The 20,995-nt window shown below is 39.7% G+C and overlaps 1 protein-coding gene across 2 annotated transcripts in view; it reads left to right on the top strand.

The window, feature by feature from the left end:
* Nucleotides 1-3,196: 3,196 nt before the first annotated feature.
* Nucleotides 3,197-20,995, top strand: part of HAT1 (histone acetyltransferase 1) — a 38,403-nt gene continuing 20,604 nt past the window's right edge. The window contains exons 1-5 of one of the 2 annotated variants that reach the window (XM_075180641.1): nucleotides 3,197-3,302; nucleotides 8,172-8,243; nucleotides 9,370-9,445; nucleotides 9,925-10,045; nucleotides 18,990-19,169. In XM_075180641.1, the coding sequence (XP_075036742.1) occupies nucleotides 3,296-3,302; nucleotides 8,172-8,243; nucleotides 9,370-9,445; nucleotides 9,925-10,045; nucleotides 18,990-19,169 (456 nt within the window). In that variant the 5' untranslated portion in view covers nucleotides 3,197-3,295. Of the gene's footprint in view, nucleotides 3,303-3,482; nucleotides 3,506-8,171; nucleotides 8,244-9,369; nucleotides 9,446-9,924; nucleotides 10,046-18,989; nucleotides 19,170-20,995 lie in introns of those variants that run through there. The other variant, XM_075180642.1, reaches the window with a different exon arrangement.

Genomic DNA, 20,995 nt, shown 5'->3' with positions numbered 1-20,995 from the left:
AGTCCAGAGATTTTAGGGGAATAGTTCTTAGGCGGTTGCCAGGGGTAACTGCAACCTCCCAGTACAGGTGAGAGTCCGGAGATTTAGGGGAAACGGATCTTAGGCGGTTGCCAGTGGTAACTACAATTACAGGCACACGGTGATGTATGTAACAGTCAAAAGTACCTGTGGCAAGGTTGAGTCAGGAGCCAGAGGAAGATTGTTGAAATCTGAGTGCAGTGATGCTGCAGGGGCTGCGTCTCCGAATACAGGTAGGATGAGCAGAGGAGCTGCAGATCACGCCGGAGCCATGCCTGGGAGCACTACTTTACCGGGGTCCAGGAGATAGCTGACTGAAACTGGTGAATAGATAGTAGTATAGTCAGGAACTGAATCAGGTCTGGTACACGGGAAATCCACACAGGAGAAGAGTCAAAGCAAAGCCGAGTTGGTACACAGGGAAATCCACACAGGAGAAGAGTCAAAGCAAAGCCGAGTCGGTACACAGGGAAATCCAATGAAGAGTAGACAGGAACGGAAACGGTCTGGTACACGGGGATATCACAAGCTGGCAAGAAACAACAGGAACAGGTAACAGGGAAAACCCAAAGGAGCAGAACACTATGGTAAACGTATTACCGGCAATACTGCAGAGGATTAGCCGGCTATTAAAAGAGAGCAGAACCAATAGGCTGCAGGTGATAATGAGGAAGCCAGGTGAATGAGCTAAGAGAAACAGGCTGGCCAGGTGAGGCATAATATAGAAATGACAGCATGAATTTGTTACGAGCACCGCCGCGACCCTCTCACCTGTTATTACAGCCCTTAGGGCTGATTACACGCCTGCCCTCATTGACCAGTGTCTGTTTATAAGGCAGGGAGGGCTTAGCCTCCCTGCCGGTTATAGTTCCAGTCTTTCCATGTCTAGCCTGCTCCTGAGCTATTGTCTGGTGTGAACATTTGGATTGACTACCTGTGTATGACCTATTGCCTGTGACCTTGACATATTCCCTGTACTCGGACTCTGAACCATTGCCTGTGATCCTGATCAATTGCCTGTTCCCGGATTCTGAACCGTTGCCTGTGACCCTGACCGTGCTGGTACCTGACATCTTCTCCGGTGCTCCGTCCAGTCTACAGATCACTGGCCTGCCTCTGTTCCATGTGTTACCTTCTGTATCTGTGCGCAGCCGTGTGAGTATAAACTTATACTACTCTGAGTTTAAGACCTGGGGGCATCTGAGTACCTGTGAGCATAACCAGTCTCTACGGGAAAGGCAGCTGCTAAAGGTGAAGATCTCTTCTATCAGTTCTATAAATTTATGCCGCACTGGTTGTCGTAACAGAATTGAGGGGAGATTCTGACAGAGAATAGACCTAACTGACCCTATCTAATCTATTTAGCTAATCTATCTGGCTATCTGATCTACCTAAACTAATCTATCTAATCACTAAACTAACTACCTATCTAAACACCCAGTGGCTATCTAGCTTATCTAACTACCTATCTATCCCTAACTATCTATCTATCTAGTTACTCTGACAGAGAGCCCGGCAAGTCATAACAACTATGCTGTACATGGGACTCTGCTGTGTGGTGACTATGCTGTACACGGGACTATGTGTGTGATGACTATGCTGTACAGAGGACTATGTGTGTGGTGACTATGCTATACAGGGGACTCTACTGTGTGTTGAATATGCTGTACAGGGAACTTACTGTGTGGTAACTATGCTGTACATACAAGTATGCTGTACAGGGGACTCTGCTGTATGGTGACTATGTTGTACAGGGACTATACTGTGTGTTCAATATGCTGTACAGGGAACTATGGTGTGTGGTGACTATACTGTACAGGGAACTATGCTGTACATACAACTATGCTGTACAGGGGACTCTGCTGTATTGTGACTATGCTGTACAAGGGACTATGCTGTGTGGTCACTATGCTGTACAAGGGACTATGTGTGTGGTGACTATGCTGTACATGGACTATGCTGTGGGGTCACTATACTGTACATGGACTATACTGTGGGGTCACTATACTGTACATGGACTATACTGTGGGGTCACTATGCTGTACAGGGGACTATACTGTGTGGTCACTATACTGTACATGGGCTATGCTGGGTGGTCACTATGCTGTACAGGGGACTATACTGTGTGATCACTATACTGTACATGGACTATACTGTGTGGTCACTATACTGTACATGGACTATACTGTGGGGTCACTATGCTGTACAGGGACTATACTGTGTGTTCAATATGCTGTACAGGGAACTATGCGGCGTGGTGACTATACTGTACACGGAACTATGCTGTACATACAACTATGATGTGGGGTCACTATGCTGTACATGGACTATGCTGTACAGGGGAATATACTGTGGGGTCACTATACTGTACATGGACTATGCTGGGTGGTCACTATGCTGTACAGGGGACTATACTGTGTGGTCACTATACTGTACATGGACTATACTGTGGGGTCACTATGCTGTACAGGGGACTATACTGTGGGGTCACTATACTGTACAGGGGACTATACTGTGGGGTCACTATGCTGTACAGGGGACTATACTGTGTGGTCACTATACTATACATGGACTATACTGTGGGGTCACTATGCTGTACAGGGGACTATACTGTGTGGTCACTATACTGTACAGGGGACTATACTGTGTGGTCACTATACTATACATGGACTATACTGTGGGGTCACTATGCTGTACAGGGGACTATACTGTGTGGTCACTATACTATACATGGACTATACTGTGGGGTCACTATGCTGTACAGGGGACTATACTGTGTGGTCACTATACTGTACATGGACTATACTGTGGGGTCACTATGCTGTACAGGGGACTATACTGTGTGGTCACTATACTGTACATGGACTATACTGTGGGGTCACTATGCTGTACAGGGGACTATGCTGGGTGGTCACTATGCTGTACAGGGGACTATACTGTGGGGTCACTATACTGTACAGGGGACTATACTGTGGGGTCACTATGCTGTACAGGGGACTATACTGTGGGGTCACTATGCTGTACAGGGGAATATAGGCAGCCAGTGACTCCCCAGCTGGTGTGGAACTACAAGTGTCAGTAAGTCCTGTCAGCCTTTAGATGATGCCAGGATGTTACTGGGCAGCACTGACAGCTGGAGGGCCTGTGAGGCTCTCCCTCTCTGTGATTTGTAAACAAGCGGGCGTGGGAAGCGGAAACACGTCACAATGTGACGCGTGGGACTGAACGCGCGGGTTGATTCGCTCTGCCAGGCTGACACTCCGGCAGATGAGCGGACATGGCGGGTAAGTTGCAGGGGAAGATGACGAGGGATGAGGGGGTAATGGAAACGGAGATACCAGGGCAGAGACCGGAACTACCGCGTTACGTGTGATCCGTGCTGGAGATGTAGTCTGCCCCTAACTCCCGTGTAATCTACCCCTGACTCCCGCCACTGAGTCCACCTGCCCCTCTCCCGCCAAATACATAGTGTGCTGAGTAACTGCTGGTAATATACTGTAACTGTGTGCTGGTAACATACTATCATGGGGTCTGTAACTGTGTGCTGACAGCCCTCTGCCTGCTGGTAACATACTATCATGGGGTCTGTAACTGTGCTGGCAGCCCTCTGCCTGCTGGTAACATACTATCATGGGGTATATAACTGTCTGCTGACAGCCCTCTGCCTGCTGGTAACATACTATCATGGGGTATGTAACTGTGTGCTGGCATCCCTCTGCCTGCTGGTAACATACTATCATGGGGTATGTAACTGTGTGCTGGCAGCCCTCTGCCTGCTGGTAACATACTATCAGAGGGGTCTGTAACTGTGTGCTGCCAGCCCTCTGCCTGCTGGTAACATACTATCATGGGGTATATAACTGTGCTGACAGCCCTCTCCCTGTTGGTAACATACTATCATGGGGTCTGTAACTGTGTGCTGACAGCCCTCTGCCTGCTGGTAACATACTATCATGGGGTATGTAACTGTGCTGGCAGCCCTCTGCCTGCTGGTAACATACTATCATGGGGTCTGTAACTGTCTGCTGACAGCCCTCTCCCTGCTGGTAACATACTATCATGGGGTATATAACTGTCTGCTGACAGCCCTCTGCCTGCTGGTAACATACTATCATGGGGTATGTAACTGTGTGCTGGCATCCCTCTGCCTGCTGGTAACATACTATCATGGGGTATGTAACTGTGTGCTGGCATCCCTCTGCCTGCTGGTAACATACTATCAGAGGGGTCTGTAACTGTGTGCTGCCAGCCCTCTGCCTGCTGGTAACATACTATCATGGGGTATGTAACTGTGCTGGCAGCCCTCTGCCTGCTGGTAACATACTATCATGGGGTCTGTAACTGTCTGCTGACAGCCCTCTCCCTGCTGGTAACATACTAATATGGGGTGTATAACTGTCTGCTGACAGCCCTCTGCCTGCTGGTAACATACTATCATGGGGTATATAACTGTCTGCCGACAGCCCTCTGCCTACTGGTAACATACTATCATGGGGTCTGTAACTGTCTGCTGACAGCCCTCTGCCTGCTGGTAACATACTATCATGGGGTCTGTAACTGTGTGCTGACAGCCCTCTGCCTGCTGGTAACATACTATCAGAGGAGTCTGTAAGTGTGTGCTGGCAGCCCTCTGCCTGCTGGTAACATACTATCATGGGGTCTGTAACTGTGTGTGCTGGCAGCCTGCTGGGACATTATAGGCCCAGGATCACTGCCGCATCTTCTCATCCTCATAGTGATACCAGATAAGCCGTGTAAAGCCAGACACACACATGATGCACACATGCTGCTTGGCTTCCATTAGTGATCTAGAATACTGTCTGTGTGATCTAGAATACTGCTTGTGTGTATAGAATAGAATGCATGAAAAGCAATGCATCATGTGTCAGGCTCTACATGGCTGATCTGTTAACATTACATAACATTCCTCATCCTTTCACCAGGGTTTTCCAGTTATGGGTGTTTTGTTTTTAAGTTACACCTAATAAATGTCATAACTTTCAAATGTAATGGTAAGCAAATCATGCATCATGTCTGAAATATAACAGCATGTGCATATGACAGGTGCCAGTTCTGATTGGCTTATTTCCAATTGTAAAGTTCTTCGGAATATGCTGTCACTATATAAATATAATGTCTAAATATACATTTTTCTTTTACACTCAGTGCGCAAGAACTAGTACTTTATCAATCTGGCTCTGCCCCCATTGAATTGGTATGGTCTTGCTCCCAGTTTTGTGCAATTTTGGGGTTTTTATGTTTGTTTTTTATGTTTTTTTTTTTCAGACAATGAACCTTCTTTTTCCCCCCCATATACTGTTCAGTGTTCTTACCACAATAAAACACAGTAGTGTCATTAATGATGTCTAAACATGTAGTTCAGGGGTCTATTTATAAAGCTGCGATTCACTAAAAATCCTTGGAAAACTGCTGTGTTAGTGCAATAGCGGGTCACTTCCTTATGATAGCAGCATTAAGCTACTGGTGAAGGGGTTTTTGTCTTGGTGTAGGAGGGGGGATTTCTCAAGGGCTCACCAATTACAGTAGCAATTCATATACAGATTAATTGCTTAAAAATATTTTTCCCTGTATATACATTATTCAGCTGGGTTCTTCCCCTAAATATAGAGATGCCAAATGTTTTCTCTTTTTTTTTTTCCATTGGAAAAGAGAAAGCCTTTAAAAGAATTTTAATATATACAATGGCTATTATTTATTTTCACATTAAAATCTTTTTTTAGTTTTTAATTGTACTGTTTTTTCATTCTTTTGTAGTTCTTTATTACAACATTTTAATATTTGTATGTCCCATGAAGTGGTCACATGTAGTCATAGGATCACAAAGTTTGGGGAGTCACTGTGCTAGATAACAGATTTACACTGGTAAGGATAAGCACTGACAACAATAATGTGTTTTCAGCCTGCATTAAGTGTCTGGGTGCATAGAATTAGGGTCAAAATATCTTAAACAAGAACAGCACTATAAATATTTAGAATACTAAAAAAAAAAAAAACAACTTGTTTTGAATGGCAGAACACTTATGGAATTGGCTTAAAATTAGTATATTGGAAACAAATAATATAATTTAAATGACTTTCGGGAAGCTAGAGAACGGAGTTAACCTAGCACATTCAGTAATAATTCTGAAATATATAATCGGCAACCAAGAATGAAGGCGGTTGCTACCATTTTCTAGCACTGCCTTCTACATGCTGCCGACACCCTAAAAAAAAAAAAAAAGGCTACTTGGCATCAGCTGGTTGCATGCATGGATATCATCATTCTGGCTTACATTACACTTTTCAATATCATCCCCCCACCCCCAACTTTCCGACAGTTTACATGTGTGCTGGGAGGGTGGCGGGATAACACTCTGCCACCAGCAGTAAGGTTCTGCAGGGTATGTGTGTGGGTTTACTACTGGGTATAATAAACCCAGCAAATAACTAACATGTTAAATACCCAGCACTAAATAATTTCACCAAACTCACGGTAGGTGGTTGAGCAGGAGCCACATTTTCTGCTCACTCTTCCCCTCCCTTCTTCAAAGGGTCACAACAGACCTGGTTTTTGGTTGGAGCTGTAAGATGAACCATAGGAAAAAATGTCTGCAATGGGCAGCACTTGGAGCTTCAATGGATGGCGTCCTGTGTAAGGGGAGTTATTCATTTGATTTGAGTACTGTTTCTAATATGAGTAAATGTAAAAATAAATTTAATCAATTATGAGCTCATGTTCAATTCAGTCTTCACAATACTTTCTCTCCCCCACCGCCACTTTGGTACTTTTGCCAATATGGTATGTGTACCAGGTATGTGCCCCGAATGTGTGTGCATGAAATCCCTCCTCTACTAGCTGTTTCTGAGCTCTGAAACTGGCTCTTGAGCATGCCCCAGAGCTGTATTGTAATTGGCCCCCGGTGTGACTACTGCGGATTCAAAGTAATGCAGGGATCTGTAGTTTTCTGTTCTATAGTAGGAGGGAAGAAAGCCTATAGGGATGGAGGTTTGCATTTATAGAAAAGTCCTGGTTACAAAGGGAAAACATGTATTGAAAAAAAAAACAGACACTTACATTATGAGAGTTAATGTAGCCTCATTTTATTAATATAGATGGATATATTGTCTGGTGGAAAACCCATAACACATTACTTCGCCCCAATTATCATTAGACCATAGTCATATTTGTAGTCATATTTGTAAAGTAGACTGGAGGGTAATATAACCTCCAAATTCTTGCTGGTATGAAGCTGCCATGAACTTATCCTGCAGATGCTGCAAATACCTATTTATTTTTCATTCTTTAATTGAATTTTTTGGGATTTTATTTAAAAATGGCAGCTTCCTGAGGCCCATGTGTATATGGTAGTGGTATTTACCTTGCTGGTAAATCTGTAAATGCCCAAGATATGCAATGTTTGTCTTTTACGTGCACGCAACCCATATACAAATGTTTACAGTAGTTTGTGTAATGAATAAGAAGGACCCCACTTCCATTGCAGCCTCCGGAAGCAGAGTGCCTAGGCACACCCTTGCTCTCGCCATCTTATGGGCATTTTAGGGAATGGAGAAACAAGATATGGTGGAGAAGGAAGTTCACAGGGATCAATGAAGCACACTAGTATATGCATTTAAGGATCGTATGCTTCAATTTTCCACCTTTGCAGAATCTTGTTGCATTGCAAATTTTAAAATCTGTTGACAAATTTAGAGTTGGGGTGCGGGGTCCTAGCTCAACTCTACATTTCAGTATTAAAAAATAAAAGCTACCCAGTTTCCGTTTTCGATATGCAAAATAATGCAGTATTTTCTCAGCATGCAAAAAATAAATGCAATTAAATTAAATCAAATTTGCGTTTTCACCCCCTGCATCACAACATGGTTTGTCCTGGTGCAAATTTGCCCACTTTACCTGGATTTGCGCCCTATCGCTAAATGAGACCTAATGTTTTTAGCTAAATGGATGATTTATTTGCACTGATGAAAGACCAATTTTTCTTTCCAACATCTGTTTTTTCCTTTTTATACCTAAATAAAATGAGAAACCATATTCTTTGTTTTCTGTCTTCCGACATGTAGTTTATTACATTGAACCATTTTCTTTATAGTTTCCCTTGGACATATTGTAATGTTGTATATCTTTTCTTCGGTAGGTCTCAGTGCTATGGAGAAGAAGTTGGCTGAGTACAAGTGTAACACAAATGAAGCAATTAAACTGAAATTAGGTGAGTTGTGTAAAATATCTGCTGATATGTTATTACACTTGTGTTGCTTTCTTTGATTAAATGTATTGTTTTAACTTATTACTGAGATTAAGGGTAATGTACAGCCCTTTGCAGGTTAGAGAGCCGACCATGTGGTTCCTGAAGTATATCAGTTTACCTATTGCTGTCTTAGGCTGTGACTTTCTATGTAGATCTGTTAAGAATTTGTCTATCAGAATGAATGTATTAGGTAAATAATATTGAGGTGTGTGGGTTGTTGATCTCTCTGTACACGCTCACCATTTAAGCCTGTTGTGTTTGGTCGTTGCGTATTTTCTAACATTTTGGTAATTCCAAGGACCAGAAGGCCAGTTTTACGTATCTGATCACCACAAGGCCTTTTTTGTAGCATTACAGAAGTATATTACTGTTTATCACATGATTAATATTTTCTATCGGGTGACATTTATTGTTGACATTTTATGCGCTTAAAAACAACTAACATCTTATATTTGCAGCTAGTGTTGTTCATTGCATTTATTTGATTGCTGCCCCATAGCCCTTCACTTTGAGTTGTGATGTTTAATGGCCTTTCCCCAATACAGGCCCTGGATGATATGGATCCAAGCATTGTTCTTCTAATAGTTTCCTCCCACACTCCAAAAACCATACTAGTAGGTTAATTGGCTGCTATCAAATTGACCCTAGTATTTTTCTGTGTGTATCTTATGGAATTTAGACTCTAAGCTCCAATGGGGCAGGGACTGATGTAAATAAGGTCTCTGTGAGAAGCTGCGGAATTAGTGGTGCTATATAAATAGCTGATGATGATGAAATATTTTTTCTCTATGTAACATGCATAATATCTTCCTGCCTCCTCTCTTTTGAAGAGTGGACAAAGATTGCTTTAATAACTCTTCTGGAAAGACTTCAACATTATCTAAAGTTTTTTTTTGGGGGGGGGGGGCAGTGACTCTTAAGTATAATCAAAATGTGAAGTCTGTTGTTAGGATGTAGCTCATTTCTCTACTTTTGAAATTTTATACCGTATTTTGATTTGACTTTATTCTGGACAGATGTACATTTTCCTAGATTCCTCTTTGTAATGTACTCAATTTAAATGTCTGTTCTTGTATTGTTCCTCTAGTACGTTTCCAAGAAGACATTGATGATGACAGCATGACCTTTAACCCTGAATTCAGTCACCAGCTCTTTGGAGATGAGTAAGTAATATATATATGAGGTCATAGGAAGTTAACTAGAAATATTAGTTCCCTTAATCTATCAAGACAATGTGAGAAAAAATATGGAAAGTCTAGGATCTAGGCTCCTGATGGGGATTTTCAGCAAGGTTCAAGATGACCAAATGCTGATTTCCTTGTGATTTTTATGTACAGGATAGTTACTATTTATCAGTTAGACACTTCCTGCAGAATTTCAATATGCAAATTATGGTTATTGGTTAATTATTCGGCAGAATCTTTTTGTAAAATGATTTCGTATTCCTTCAAATCCTAATTAATCCGATATCGGCACTGGAGTATTAAACCATAGTGGTATTTTTCAGTGCGGTCATGTTTATGATTTTTGCTGTAAAACAAGGACAGCAGATTCAGGAGCACTTTCAAAATAGTTTGGGAGTTCAATGTCGTCTGTTGCCCATAAAATTATTTCCAGTAATTTGTTCTTTCTGTCTCCTCAGTGAGGTGGCTTTTGGATACAAAGGTTTGCAGATGCAGCTGTACTACACTGCCGGGAACTTGTCTACCATGTTCCGTGTCCTGTTCAGCGCTAAGGTTGATGACAAGTTTGAGGGTGTCCAGGTAAATCACCTCATTATTTTACATAATATCATGTGAGCTGCATATGATCTGTTATATATATTTATTTCCGTAGCTTCTTTCTTAAATTTAAGTTGTGTAGTTGGGGAAATGACACTAAAAATCCGATTAGTATTAAGTGCATTTAAATAAAAAATATTTAACATAGACGTTTTAAAACTAAGCAGCGTAGAAATGTGAAGAAGTTTGTAGAGGTATTTGTTGATTTTACTTAGAATGTACTTTAGTCATCTTGTTTCCTAACCTTTATTTCATGTGCACATATTAGACCACATTTAGAATTAATAAAGTAAAAAAAAAAAAATCACTTGCACTTTGGCAAAACCATGTTGTACTGCAGACACTTAAAATGCATAGACAGCTTTAGAGTTTGCAGGAGGTGTGTCCTAGCACAGCTGTAAATTGCTGTATAAAACAAATGCATCTGCACCCCTTGCGTTGCAAAAAAAAAAAGGACCAAATTGCATTGCTTGGATCTCTTAAATGAGGCCCATAGACTGTATTACACAGGTTAGTTGCTAGCTCTGATTTTTGAGGCATGTTGGACGTAACGTACCCGCATCCGGCCCTGTACCCACCCCATTGCTAATATTAAGGGGGGCGTAGAAGATATCTTAACACTGTTTATAAATGGAACTAAATAAGTTGCATCCATCCAGGTAATAAATCTCCTCCTATCATTCCTGGTCAGCCACTGAGCTGACACCAGCAGTTACAGAATGTATATGGATAAATGAAAAGTTATTTTTACTTAGATTATATTTATATTGTTTCTAATTTATTTATATTGAGCTGGCTACATCAGTGTTTTAACAATTTGATGGCATTAAGCTTCCCTTGTTAAATAGCATAACGTCCTTCAGTTCTTAGGTTTTAAGACTTGATTCAGTTTTATATTGGTGTATTTTCTAAATGGGTATCTCTCCTTTAAGGCACTTCCACTGCTGCATGTTTATGTATCTTATTAAGGAGGGCATATCGTGAGATGTAGCGATGTTGTTAATGTTAAATAATCCCCCCAACTGGATGCTGACATAATATTCCCATGTGACTAAAATATATAAGGGTTTTGTTATATGTATCTGTGCGGGACACCAACAAAGGTCTTGCCAGTACAAGTCAGGACACTTAAGAGTTGATACAAGTTACTCCTCTGTAGCTCACAACCCTAGGCATCAGACTTGGCTAATGAGTTTTCATTTTGTGTCCTTGGGCAAGGAAGGACCTTGGCCTGTTCGCTATTTGGCAGCATTCCCTATCGTTAATGAGAGTGAGATAGCATTGCTGTATTACCTGTCAGTGTGACGTGCAACTATCCCTGACTGCGTGCAGGGTGACCAAAACTCTGGACATTTGGGCCACCTGAAAGGTGGCAGCCTAGGTTATTTTAGTGTGTAGTCCAACTTTTTCTCCTATTTTAAAATCTAATCACCTGTCTAAAATTGGTGATCTACCTTTGCTGCACCCTATTGTCTGTTTAATGTTTTTATGTTTCTACTTTATTTCGATCATTACTATTTTGGCCATTGTGCCTGGAGAATAATATGTATGTATATCAGACATACAGCACAATTGGTTTTATATATTGAATACTTTCTGTTCATTGCTTATGCTTAACTGCAAAATATTTCTGGTAAAGTTTTTGCCTCATATTTTCAGCAATGTAGTTATAATTATGAAAGCTTCAACATTGATTTTTAGACTGTCTACTTATAGAAAATAGAACAAAAATAACTTGTGTACCATGATTTATCTTTCATGGTTTAATTTTTACACTACTGTTTGGGGGCTGTGCTGGTCATACATGATGTGGAAATGGTACTTTTATGTTATTAATGGGGGAAGTCCAGACAAATGTTTGTTGCCTTGGCTTAATTTTGGTGTTGGACATACTGAGACAGGAAATGAAAAAACATATTATTTATTATTATAACTTAAGGTGAGATGTAAAATTCTGTTCTAGTGGAAAGGTGTGTTTTTTTTGTGTTTTTAATTGTGGTAAAAAGAAATAGATTTTTGGAGCATGTCAAAATCTTGTAAATTGCCCTTTATCTTGTTGGTGAGAAATTTTTCTGTTTTTTTTTTGGGGGGGGGCATTAAAGGGTTTAAATATGTAAACAAATAAAACATTCATCTTTAAATTTAATCTTTCAACCGCAATTTTACACATCACCCTCATATGGGATAACATCCTCTTCCTCCCAAGACGCTTACCTGGATTCTTGGAACTTTAGCCATGTGAGGGCATTACACGCATAGCACACGTTTTGCCAATGGACAGACATACCCCCAACTGAGTCTTTGAGTATTGCCAGGTCAGACATTTCGCCCACTCAATTACTTCAGCCCCTTACAAACCCGTTCTGTGATACCAGCCCCCCCACCCCTTTGAGCAAGGCTTAGAAAAACTTTTGCAAGCCACAAATCATTTTAAGATATGCAAATTTGTGGGTGTGGCTCTGTTTGTGCATATACTCTGTGCATTACGGTTCCTTAAAATCATAATTCAACATATCCTACATGACAATGACCAGTATGTAGTTACCCAAAATATTACAGGATATAATAAAGACTCCAAATCGCTAGAATATTATACTGAACAGTGCCAGATGGTATACCAGAAGAGCCCAATACATTTACATCTGTGTATGTCTATATGTATGTGGGTGGATGAATGATGTTGCATATGGGTGTGTGTGAGGAACAATCTCTTCAGTGTACCTTTCAGAGGTAAGGCTTGTTCAAAATGCTTTATGTATTATAGTTTGCTGCCGATAGAACCTCAGGGTGTGATTGGGTTGTACAGGGGCCGTGTTCTTGGGGTACAACATAATGTAATGCTTACATTATGGTGAGCATATGAGAATACAGGTTCCTGAGAGTGCCATAGCACTTGTTCCACAATAAACAGAAAATTGAGGGTAACTGATAAAACTAATAAATCAGGCAATACTTATAAGGAATAATGAAAACAAGTGATAAAGGGAACTTTGCAGATTCTAATATAGACCATAAAAGGAGTTGGTGGTTTTTCTTCTTCATAGATTATAGTAAAATGCGCTGAGTTGATTTTGTTTTTTAAGATATTTGTGAATTCGTTAATCTGAATTGTCAGGATTATGACCAGAAGTTGGGACAGAAACAGTGGTAGAAGCAGGAATTCCACTGCATCCCAGCATATTTAAACTGTGTACTTGGTTTCCTTGACACCCTCTGGCTCAGCTGCTAAATATTTATTAGCATTGTGAGGTCTGGACTAATTTGCTGTTTTGGATCGGTTCTGGAGGGTTTGTTAGGCTCCTAGTGTCGTTCACTCATTGCCAGTTATAATGTTTGGTACCCTTATGTTAGTGCTCTAGTCGTTTCATGTTGTGACCCTGCTAGTTCAATGATTACTCTGTTGCCGCCTGTACTGACTTTAGGACATTCTGGTCTGCTGCCTGCTCTGACTTCAGCCCTTTCTGTCAGTTACTCTGGTTTGCTGTTTGCAGATTGTTACAGCTTGAGTAACACAACATGAGTGTTGTAGATGTGTAAATATTCCATGTTGTCATCTGTTTCAACTTTGCCTAATCATCGTCCTCTCAGTGTCTGTTTCATGCTTGCACTTGTCTCCTACATCCATCAACTCATCCTCACGGTTAATTGAAAAATCCCTTTTCAATGGAGTCTTCCAACACAGTGCTGAATTTGGATCCATCCAACACCGTAACACTACCCTAAACTAAGGACCTAAATTTGATACAGCAATTGTCATAATTTGCCATGGTTTTGACATGGGCACCAGATGTATCGAGCAGCCAGAAATGGACAGCCACTTGTCAGTCTTCTGTAACAACAGTCCATACGTTTTGTCATCTGCGTCTACAGACCCTCAATAACCCAACAATTATTTGCACATCTTCCTATATCAGTGTTCTTTACTTTATTCCAAGTTTTACATCAGATTGACTCTCCTATGCATCTATACCAAGTATTTCATACTTCGCTGCACTAATATGCTAAAAATGTTTAATTTGTTAACTCGGTATATAACATCTCCTACAAAGTTTTGCCTTATTTTCCAATAGTAGTGAAAATATGTTATAATTAAAAACTTATTTATTCTGTTCATTTTATCATTATTTTAAATTAATATCCTAGAATTTCTTATCACATTTGCCTTCCCAATGTTTTCAATGCCTACAAAATTACAAGTCATGAAATGACAATTTTCTTACTACATTATTCACATTTACTTGGTCCTTTTCTCCACTCCAAAATGTTTATTTAATTTATTTTTTTATTTGTTTGATTATTTATTATTTGTAAGCATTTGAAACAGTAGAAAGACAAACAAGAAAAGAAAATCCAAGATATTAAAAAAATGACTGAACATAGATTTGTTTATTAAGGGTCCAAACAAAATAAGCAATATTTTGTACTTATAATCTCGAGTTAATATTTATATAATCGGTGAGTTCTGATGTCATCACATCAGGAAAACATGTAGTTTCTTTTACTATACTTATTACCCACTTTGATTATTGGATTTTATATTACTTATACCAGATAGTGTTTAATATATTTGGGATTTTGTCTTTGTTGTTTATATCAAAACTGTCTTGTATAGTTCCTCTTTCCTTGTAATATTTGTATGCATTGTTAGGCTTATATTGAGAAATGTAGGCACCTTATTAATATTGGCATGTCAGAGAATATGTACAGGAGATACTGCTAAAGTTTCAAAGTTTATCTTATGGGCAGCAAGGACTGATGTGTCCGGTCTGTACTACAGCAATGTCTGTTCTATGTAGTGAACTTGAAGGAGTAGAAAGGAAAAGTTTTGCAAAGCCCTTTATTAGATCTAGGTCTCTATTGACACAGAACACTTTTATCAGCTTTTAGATCTGTGAATGGCACAGTAACGTTGTGAAATAATTAGTACAATTCTAATGTGAGGAGAATTAAAATAGACACAAGTATGTGTGATATGATTACATCAATGCACCTTGTAGATTGCACAAACAAAGACGACAAATGACTAGTCTTTGAAATGTTCGCTCAAATAAAAAGTACAGGGTCATTGGTTGGCAGACTATTGTCCCCACTCCTGTAATAAGAAAATGGGCAGAATTTGCAGAGGGAAAGCGTGTCTGCCCTTTCTCCGCCAGCAACTTACAGGGGTAACTGAATGCCTATGTAAGTGCCATTCATCTGCAGGTGCATTGCCTCAACTAGGGGATAATGGCTGAAAGGACAGGAATTAGTAGCATGTTGTATTAGCCTTTTGTAGCGTATTTTTGTCCTAAGCATCTTAATTTCCCTGTTTGAATGCCAAGCAGTAAGAGTGTGGGTTTTGAACTAATACTCATCATGCATGTAAACGGTGTGAAAGGGTTTCTTGGTAAGTGAACACAGAGTGTTCTTGTGTCAGTCCTTGTGGAAATAGATACAATACAAACATTTCAGCTGAACGCGATGTAGACTCCATTGAGTAAAAACCTGGCTCCATTGTCTAACTGCCCTCCTATACAGAGTGAGAACAGAGAGTGCCTGAATAAGGTGCAAGCTCATTTTGTTCCATGTACTGCTAGGCTTTTAGGGACTGCATTGAGGGGGGCACATTTTTTTGTTAAGTTGAGACCAATTCATTATGTTTTATTGCCTGGTGAGAAGCAGTAATATGTTATTGTGAAAGTTCATCAAATATTCATGGTTTAAGATAAGTAGTAAATGTATTCATTCAAGTGGCCTTGGGGGATTTGTAAAAAGAATATGGAGTCTGCTCAGCTAACAGTCTACAGGGAGATGGAGCTTGTTTAACAAGCTTACGTCTAATCTCTGATTACGGTTTGTCTGAGAGGATTTCCTCTTTTATTGTTGTAAATCTGCATAAAAACAACTGTTTTCAGAACTTGTAATTCCTTGTAATCCTAAATTGGTGATCTTGACTTACACTGCAGTTTCCCGAAACACATTTTGTCATTTTTAATACAAAATTCTATTCGACAAGCTTTTGGGGAGTTTTTCTTTTCTCTTTTAACCTTTTTAATCCTTGCTCTGTTATGTACTTGCACGTTCCCCTTTGTCACCAAAGCAAAATCGCACCTGTCCTTGCTGGAAGAGGGCGACACTAAGAATCCGTTAATACTTCTTTTTAAGTGGGTTTGTAATAAAACTTGTGAGGTTTTTGGTTTTTTTGGTCTAAAAAAAAATTCTTATACTCCCCTGCCTATGTGCCATTTTATGGCAGAATAGATTTCCGGTATCTTAAAGTAATGGTCTGACGATCTTAACAGAGAAATTATAGGCAGACATGAAAACTTTATTTGTTTTTTGCTTAGGAAGAAATAGACATTTGCAGATTTTATGTATGGTTGGTTATCTGTTCTCCAATGTGTTGCTGTGGGTGGCTTTGTTTCCGATGGTTGTTACAGAACTGGGCATCTACTAGCAAACGCAAGTGTTTTTATCTTGATTTAGTGATTTTAATGGATATATTTGCTACCATTTCAACTCGTAATAGAAAAAATTTGTCATTTTAATATTGTATGAGAAGTATTGTAGCCAATGGGAGCAAGATATAGAACCTGAATAAGCTAAAGGCTTAGGCTAGGTACACACTGAAGAATTTTCCGACTAATCTGTTATCTACAACGATTGTACCTATGACTGAAGGTCCGATCGGTCGGGCTGTACATGCATACACACTATTTACCTTCGTACCTGAGCTCTGCATCTGGTCCTATAGTTGTTTAGAGAATGACGGCACAATATGCATTCATTCCTTCCTGTTGCACTTATTAACCGCCTTGTTATAGCTATCCACGTGTCCTTATGAATTTCGTTGGCTTCTGTGACTCTGAAACAAAACTTTCAGTCTCAGAGCAAACAAACAAACTATTTCATCTACAGCCCTCTCTACATTTAGTCACCAGGACATGTTCATTGCCGTCATCGGCTGAAAAGACCATGACCCTGTAAACTCTATGGAGATCGTGATCCTGAGTGCATACACCCTACATGATCGGAAGGTGAATGAGATTATTAAACAGTACGACCAACCAAATGAAACAACATTCAGCACTTTGAAACTTGAAATCACCTGTCGTTCATTGTGCAAGTATACGCACTGATCCGATATGTGGGCGAGCGGTCGTTTATCGGGTGACTTGGCTTAAAATCCTCCAGTGTGTACCTAGCCTAATGCAAATTGTGTAAACACAATTTTATGTGGAATTAAGTGAAATAAAACAAAATTGGCAGCTAGTGTTCTTGGTGTTAGGAGGTCCCCCAATGGTTCTAATAGACCCTCTACTGATTTGGGCAGTGCTTGTTTGGGGTTGTCAAGGCCCCTTCACCCTGTGAGTTTCCTATCCATATATCTCGCTTCCAATCAAAATAAAATGTAATTTGGGGTGGAATTAGTAGCCTAGATGCATGTAAACATATAGAATATAGAGACATTTTACATACCCCATTGTCAAGTTTAGAAATTCTCACACACAAGTTATCATATGTTAACTACTAATGAGAAACACGCTTTGGGGGATTCAATTGGGCCACGTTATGCTATGAATAATGCGCCCTGCACAGTATTACCCTTTCTTCGATCATTTTAATGCAGATTTATGCTTGCGTCTCACAGGGCTGTGAGCAAAAATCAGTTTTAAAATTACCATAGTAATGGTAATAGTGCGCAGGCCGTGTTATTTTCCTGAATAACGCAGCCAATTGAATTGGCCCTTTTAAATGCTATTGACGCTGTTTTCTTTTTCTGGATAATTTAAGTATGCCCCGAACACTTTTTTTTAGAAACCCTGCGCGTAACTTATTTACTTCAAGTTAAAAGTATAAAAAGATACCAGTAACCATCAACGCTGATTTAAAATGTTCTGCTTATAGATAACCCTTTAACCTGAGCCCCTATAGCATACTGTCAAAGTGACTCTCTAGTCTCAGTGCTAGTTTGAAGCCAGGGGAGTATGGTGGAAGAGGTTGCTGACTGTTTGAAGTCTTTGACGTAGGGATGATGTGTTGGATGGAGTAATTGTAGAGGTAGTATACCTGGAAGAGCTCAGATTCTCCATTGTTACAGGTTACTGTCTTTACCAATAACTTAAGGAGTTAGGTGGGGTCTCCTGTTAGAATAAGTTGTTTACTATTGTATTCACAATAACCAAACATGAGTTCAGTGGCCATGTAACCAGCTTCAGGCTAGTCGTTGTGCATCACAATAAAGTTAGGTGACCAGAAAGTTATGGGACCGCTATAAGAACAGCTATATCTTTCACCTCAAGCTGCTTAGACAGCCATGTTAGTCTTCACACCAATTACATCCCTGCCTTTTCACAATGTCCTTTGGGCAGACAGTTAGTAATGGTGGGACACCTACAAATGAACATCCCTTTAGCTGAATTTCTTTATATGAAAGGGGATCTTTATAATGCAAGCTACTGTATATTTAACATGGTGATAATACTGTTACTGATTTTCTCACTTATTTTCCAACCTGAACAAAGTTAAGTCTTTTTATACCTTAAACTAATTAAGCCCATTGTATTTATAGCAATTGGAGAATAAGCGGGGGAGGCAGATATCTTATTGTAAACAGGAGTCCGGATGGACGTAAGAATTTCAGGACGAAAGTTATTTAATACCATATGGAATCAGATTTTTATAATGTTATAGATGGGGTTGTGGTGTAGCGGGTGTAGTGCTATACCCAGTGTAGACGTTTTTATCTTTAGAGCAGCGCTCCCAATTGGCGGCCCCAGGGCCTGATTACAGCCCACCAGAGCTTTGGTTTTTGTGTGTGTCTCTCTCTCTCTGTCCCTGACAGACTCTACTGTATGACAGTTGTTTAAATAATATTGTACTGGGCAGCACTGCTTTAGAAGACCTTGTTATGTTGTTGACAATAAGTTCTATATCTCATTAATAGGCGGATGATGTTGAATGCAAAATCCGTGAAATTATGCCCCCGGGATTTTGCTGTGGTACAGATGATTTCCTATCGTTACTGGAGAAGGAGGTGAATTTTAAACCATTTGGCAATGTAATTCATACATATACAGTTTACAATGAAGAATCTGGAGAAGAGATTACTTATCAGATATACAAGGTAAGTAAATGTAAAATTAAATTATTTTTACTGTTAACATGAATGTCATTTTATATATTTCATGTCAGGTATTTGTTGTAGAAAGAAAAGCATTATTTACCAGTATTCATGTCCTTTCCTGGTTTTCCGTGCACTACTAATGCTCAAGGGAGCAGTATGCAAGTAAGGGAGTGGATAAATCCAATAAGTATTCTAGTCATTTAAAAAATAAATATTGCCCCTGACACTTTGGGAGGTTGAATTAAAGGGTAATTTCAGAAGTTCCTTTCTGCTCTTAACATGATGGATGAAACAAATCCTTATTCGGATGTCTATAAAGTCACCAATATTTTCTGCACGGCGGGAAGATCTTACATCTTAAACAGTTGTGAAATAGTGCTGGCAATCCCTGCATGTATGTTGGGCTATTTCATGTTTACTGAAGGAGCATCCACTATGGGAAATTATTAGTTTAAAGGGACCACTAAAATTTCAATTAATCTATTAGAAAAGGTGGACAGTGGCCCCTCTCTGTTAACTGATTACAGAACAATAGCTAGCATGTTACTGCAATGTAAGTGCATTGTCAGACAGTCTACGGTCCTTAAGTCAAGTTATGGGAATTTATACAAAGTGAGTTGATTTAGTGATCCTATTAAAGATGGGCAACAGGGGCCCTCGAAGCCTTCATCTTCAGCCCACTGCTTTCCTGCTGTATTAGATTTGTTTGTTATAGCTTGTAACACTTGTGTAAAAAGCCTGCTGATATGTTATTACAGATAGGTGTCTTATTTTTCATTACATGTATTGTTTTTACTTATTACAGAGATTAAGTGTAATGTGTGGCCCTTCTGAAGGTTAGAGAGATACATACATGATTTATCAGGCTGCCTATTGCTGTATTAAAGAGTACTTGTTGCTAGCACTTCACATTAAACAGATTTCTAAACAGAAAACCATAAACTAAGTAAAAATTACATTTAATGTGTGTTAAAGTTGTTTGGTTTCTTCTATATTCACCTTTTTACATAACCACTTGAACTATCTTTCGGGCAGCTATAAATATCTATGACTATTAGTGTAAAATCCCAATTGCGTACAAGAGCTTACTCATTGTGCTCCTGAGGGGGCATCATTAAACTGCCAGCTTCCAATACATTGGCTCTGAAGGGTCACATGAGATTAGTGTCACAGGAAGTTCTTCCCACACCAACAGCTGATGTAAATAATGATTAAAAGCTTAAAGAGCTGTGTAATGGTTTTTTCCAAACTCTGATGTACATGTCGCCCTTTTTATGCAAAATAACATGACGTTTGTAAAATTAGCGGCTGAATTAATATGTTTGTAAAAGCTGGATATATGTTCGGGGGGGAAAAATCCAGTTTGGCTTACATATATAACGTGTTTTGAGAATATTTGGATATGGAAGAATAATTCCACCCAAAACTGCAAATTCAGTCCCATAAGTTAAATTACCTCTTGTCCAGTGTTCATGCTGCCAGGCATGTCCCCCGATATCTTGTGTGTACCTGGCTATGCTAGCTTCTGGTGGACTACCATCTTTAAGTAAAGCAATTGGAATAGACGCCTAGTTGGCTGGAGCAGTGGGAGCACAAGTTTTTCTTTTTCAAAGCGAGAATATTGAAATGAGAAAGATATGGAAAGGGGGCATTTTTGGAGGTATTTCTTGCTGTGTTGTGGGGTGCGCAGCCCTTTCCACTCTGCAAAAGGACTTCTCCGTGAGGAAGCCAAATTCTAGGGGCAAATTTGTCAAATTTAAAAAAAAAAAAAAAACATTCAAAAACAAAAGTTCCCATTAATAAAGACTATTCATGATGTGCCTTCA

The sequence above is a fragment of the Mixophyes fleayi genome, chromosome 7 (assembly GCF_038048845.1).
Source record: "Mixophyes fleayi isolate aMixFle1 chromosome 7, aMixFle1.hap1, whole genome shotgun sequence".
In the NCBI taxonomy this organism is placed as follows: Eukaryota; Metazoa; Chordata; class Amphibia; order Anura; family Limnodynastidae; genus Mixophyes; species Mixophyes fleayi.
This window is presented reverse-complemented; position numbering and strand designations above follow the sequence as displayed.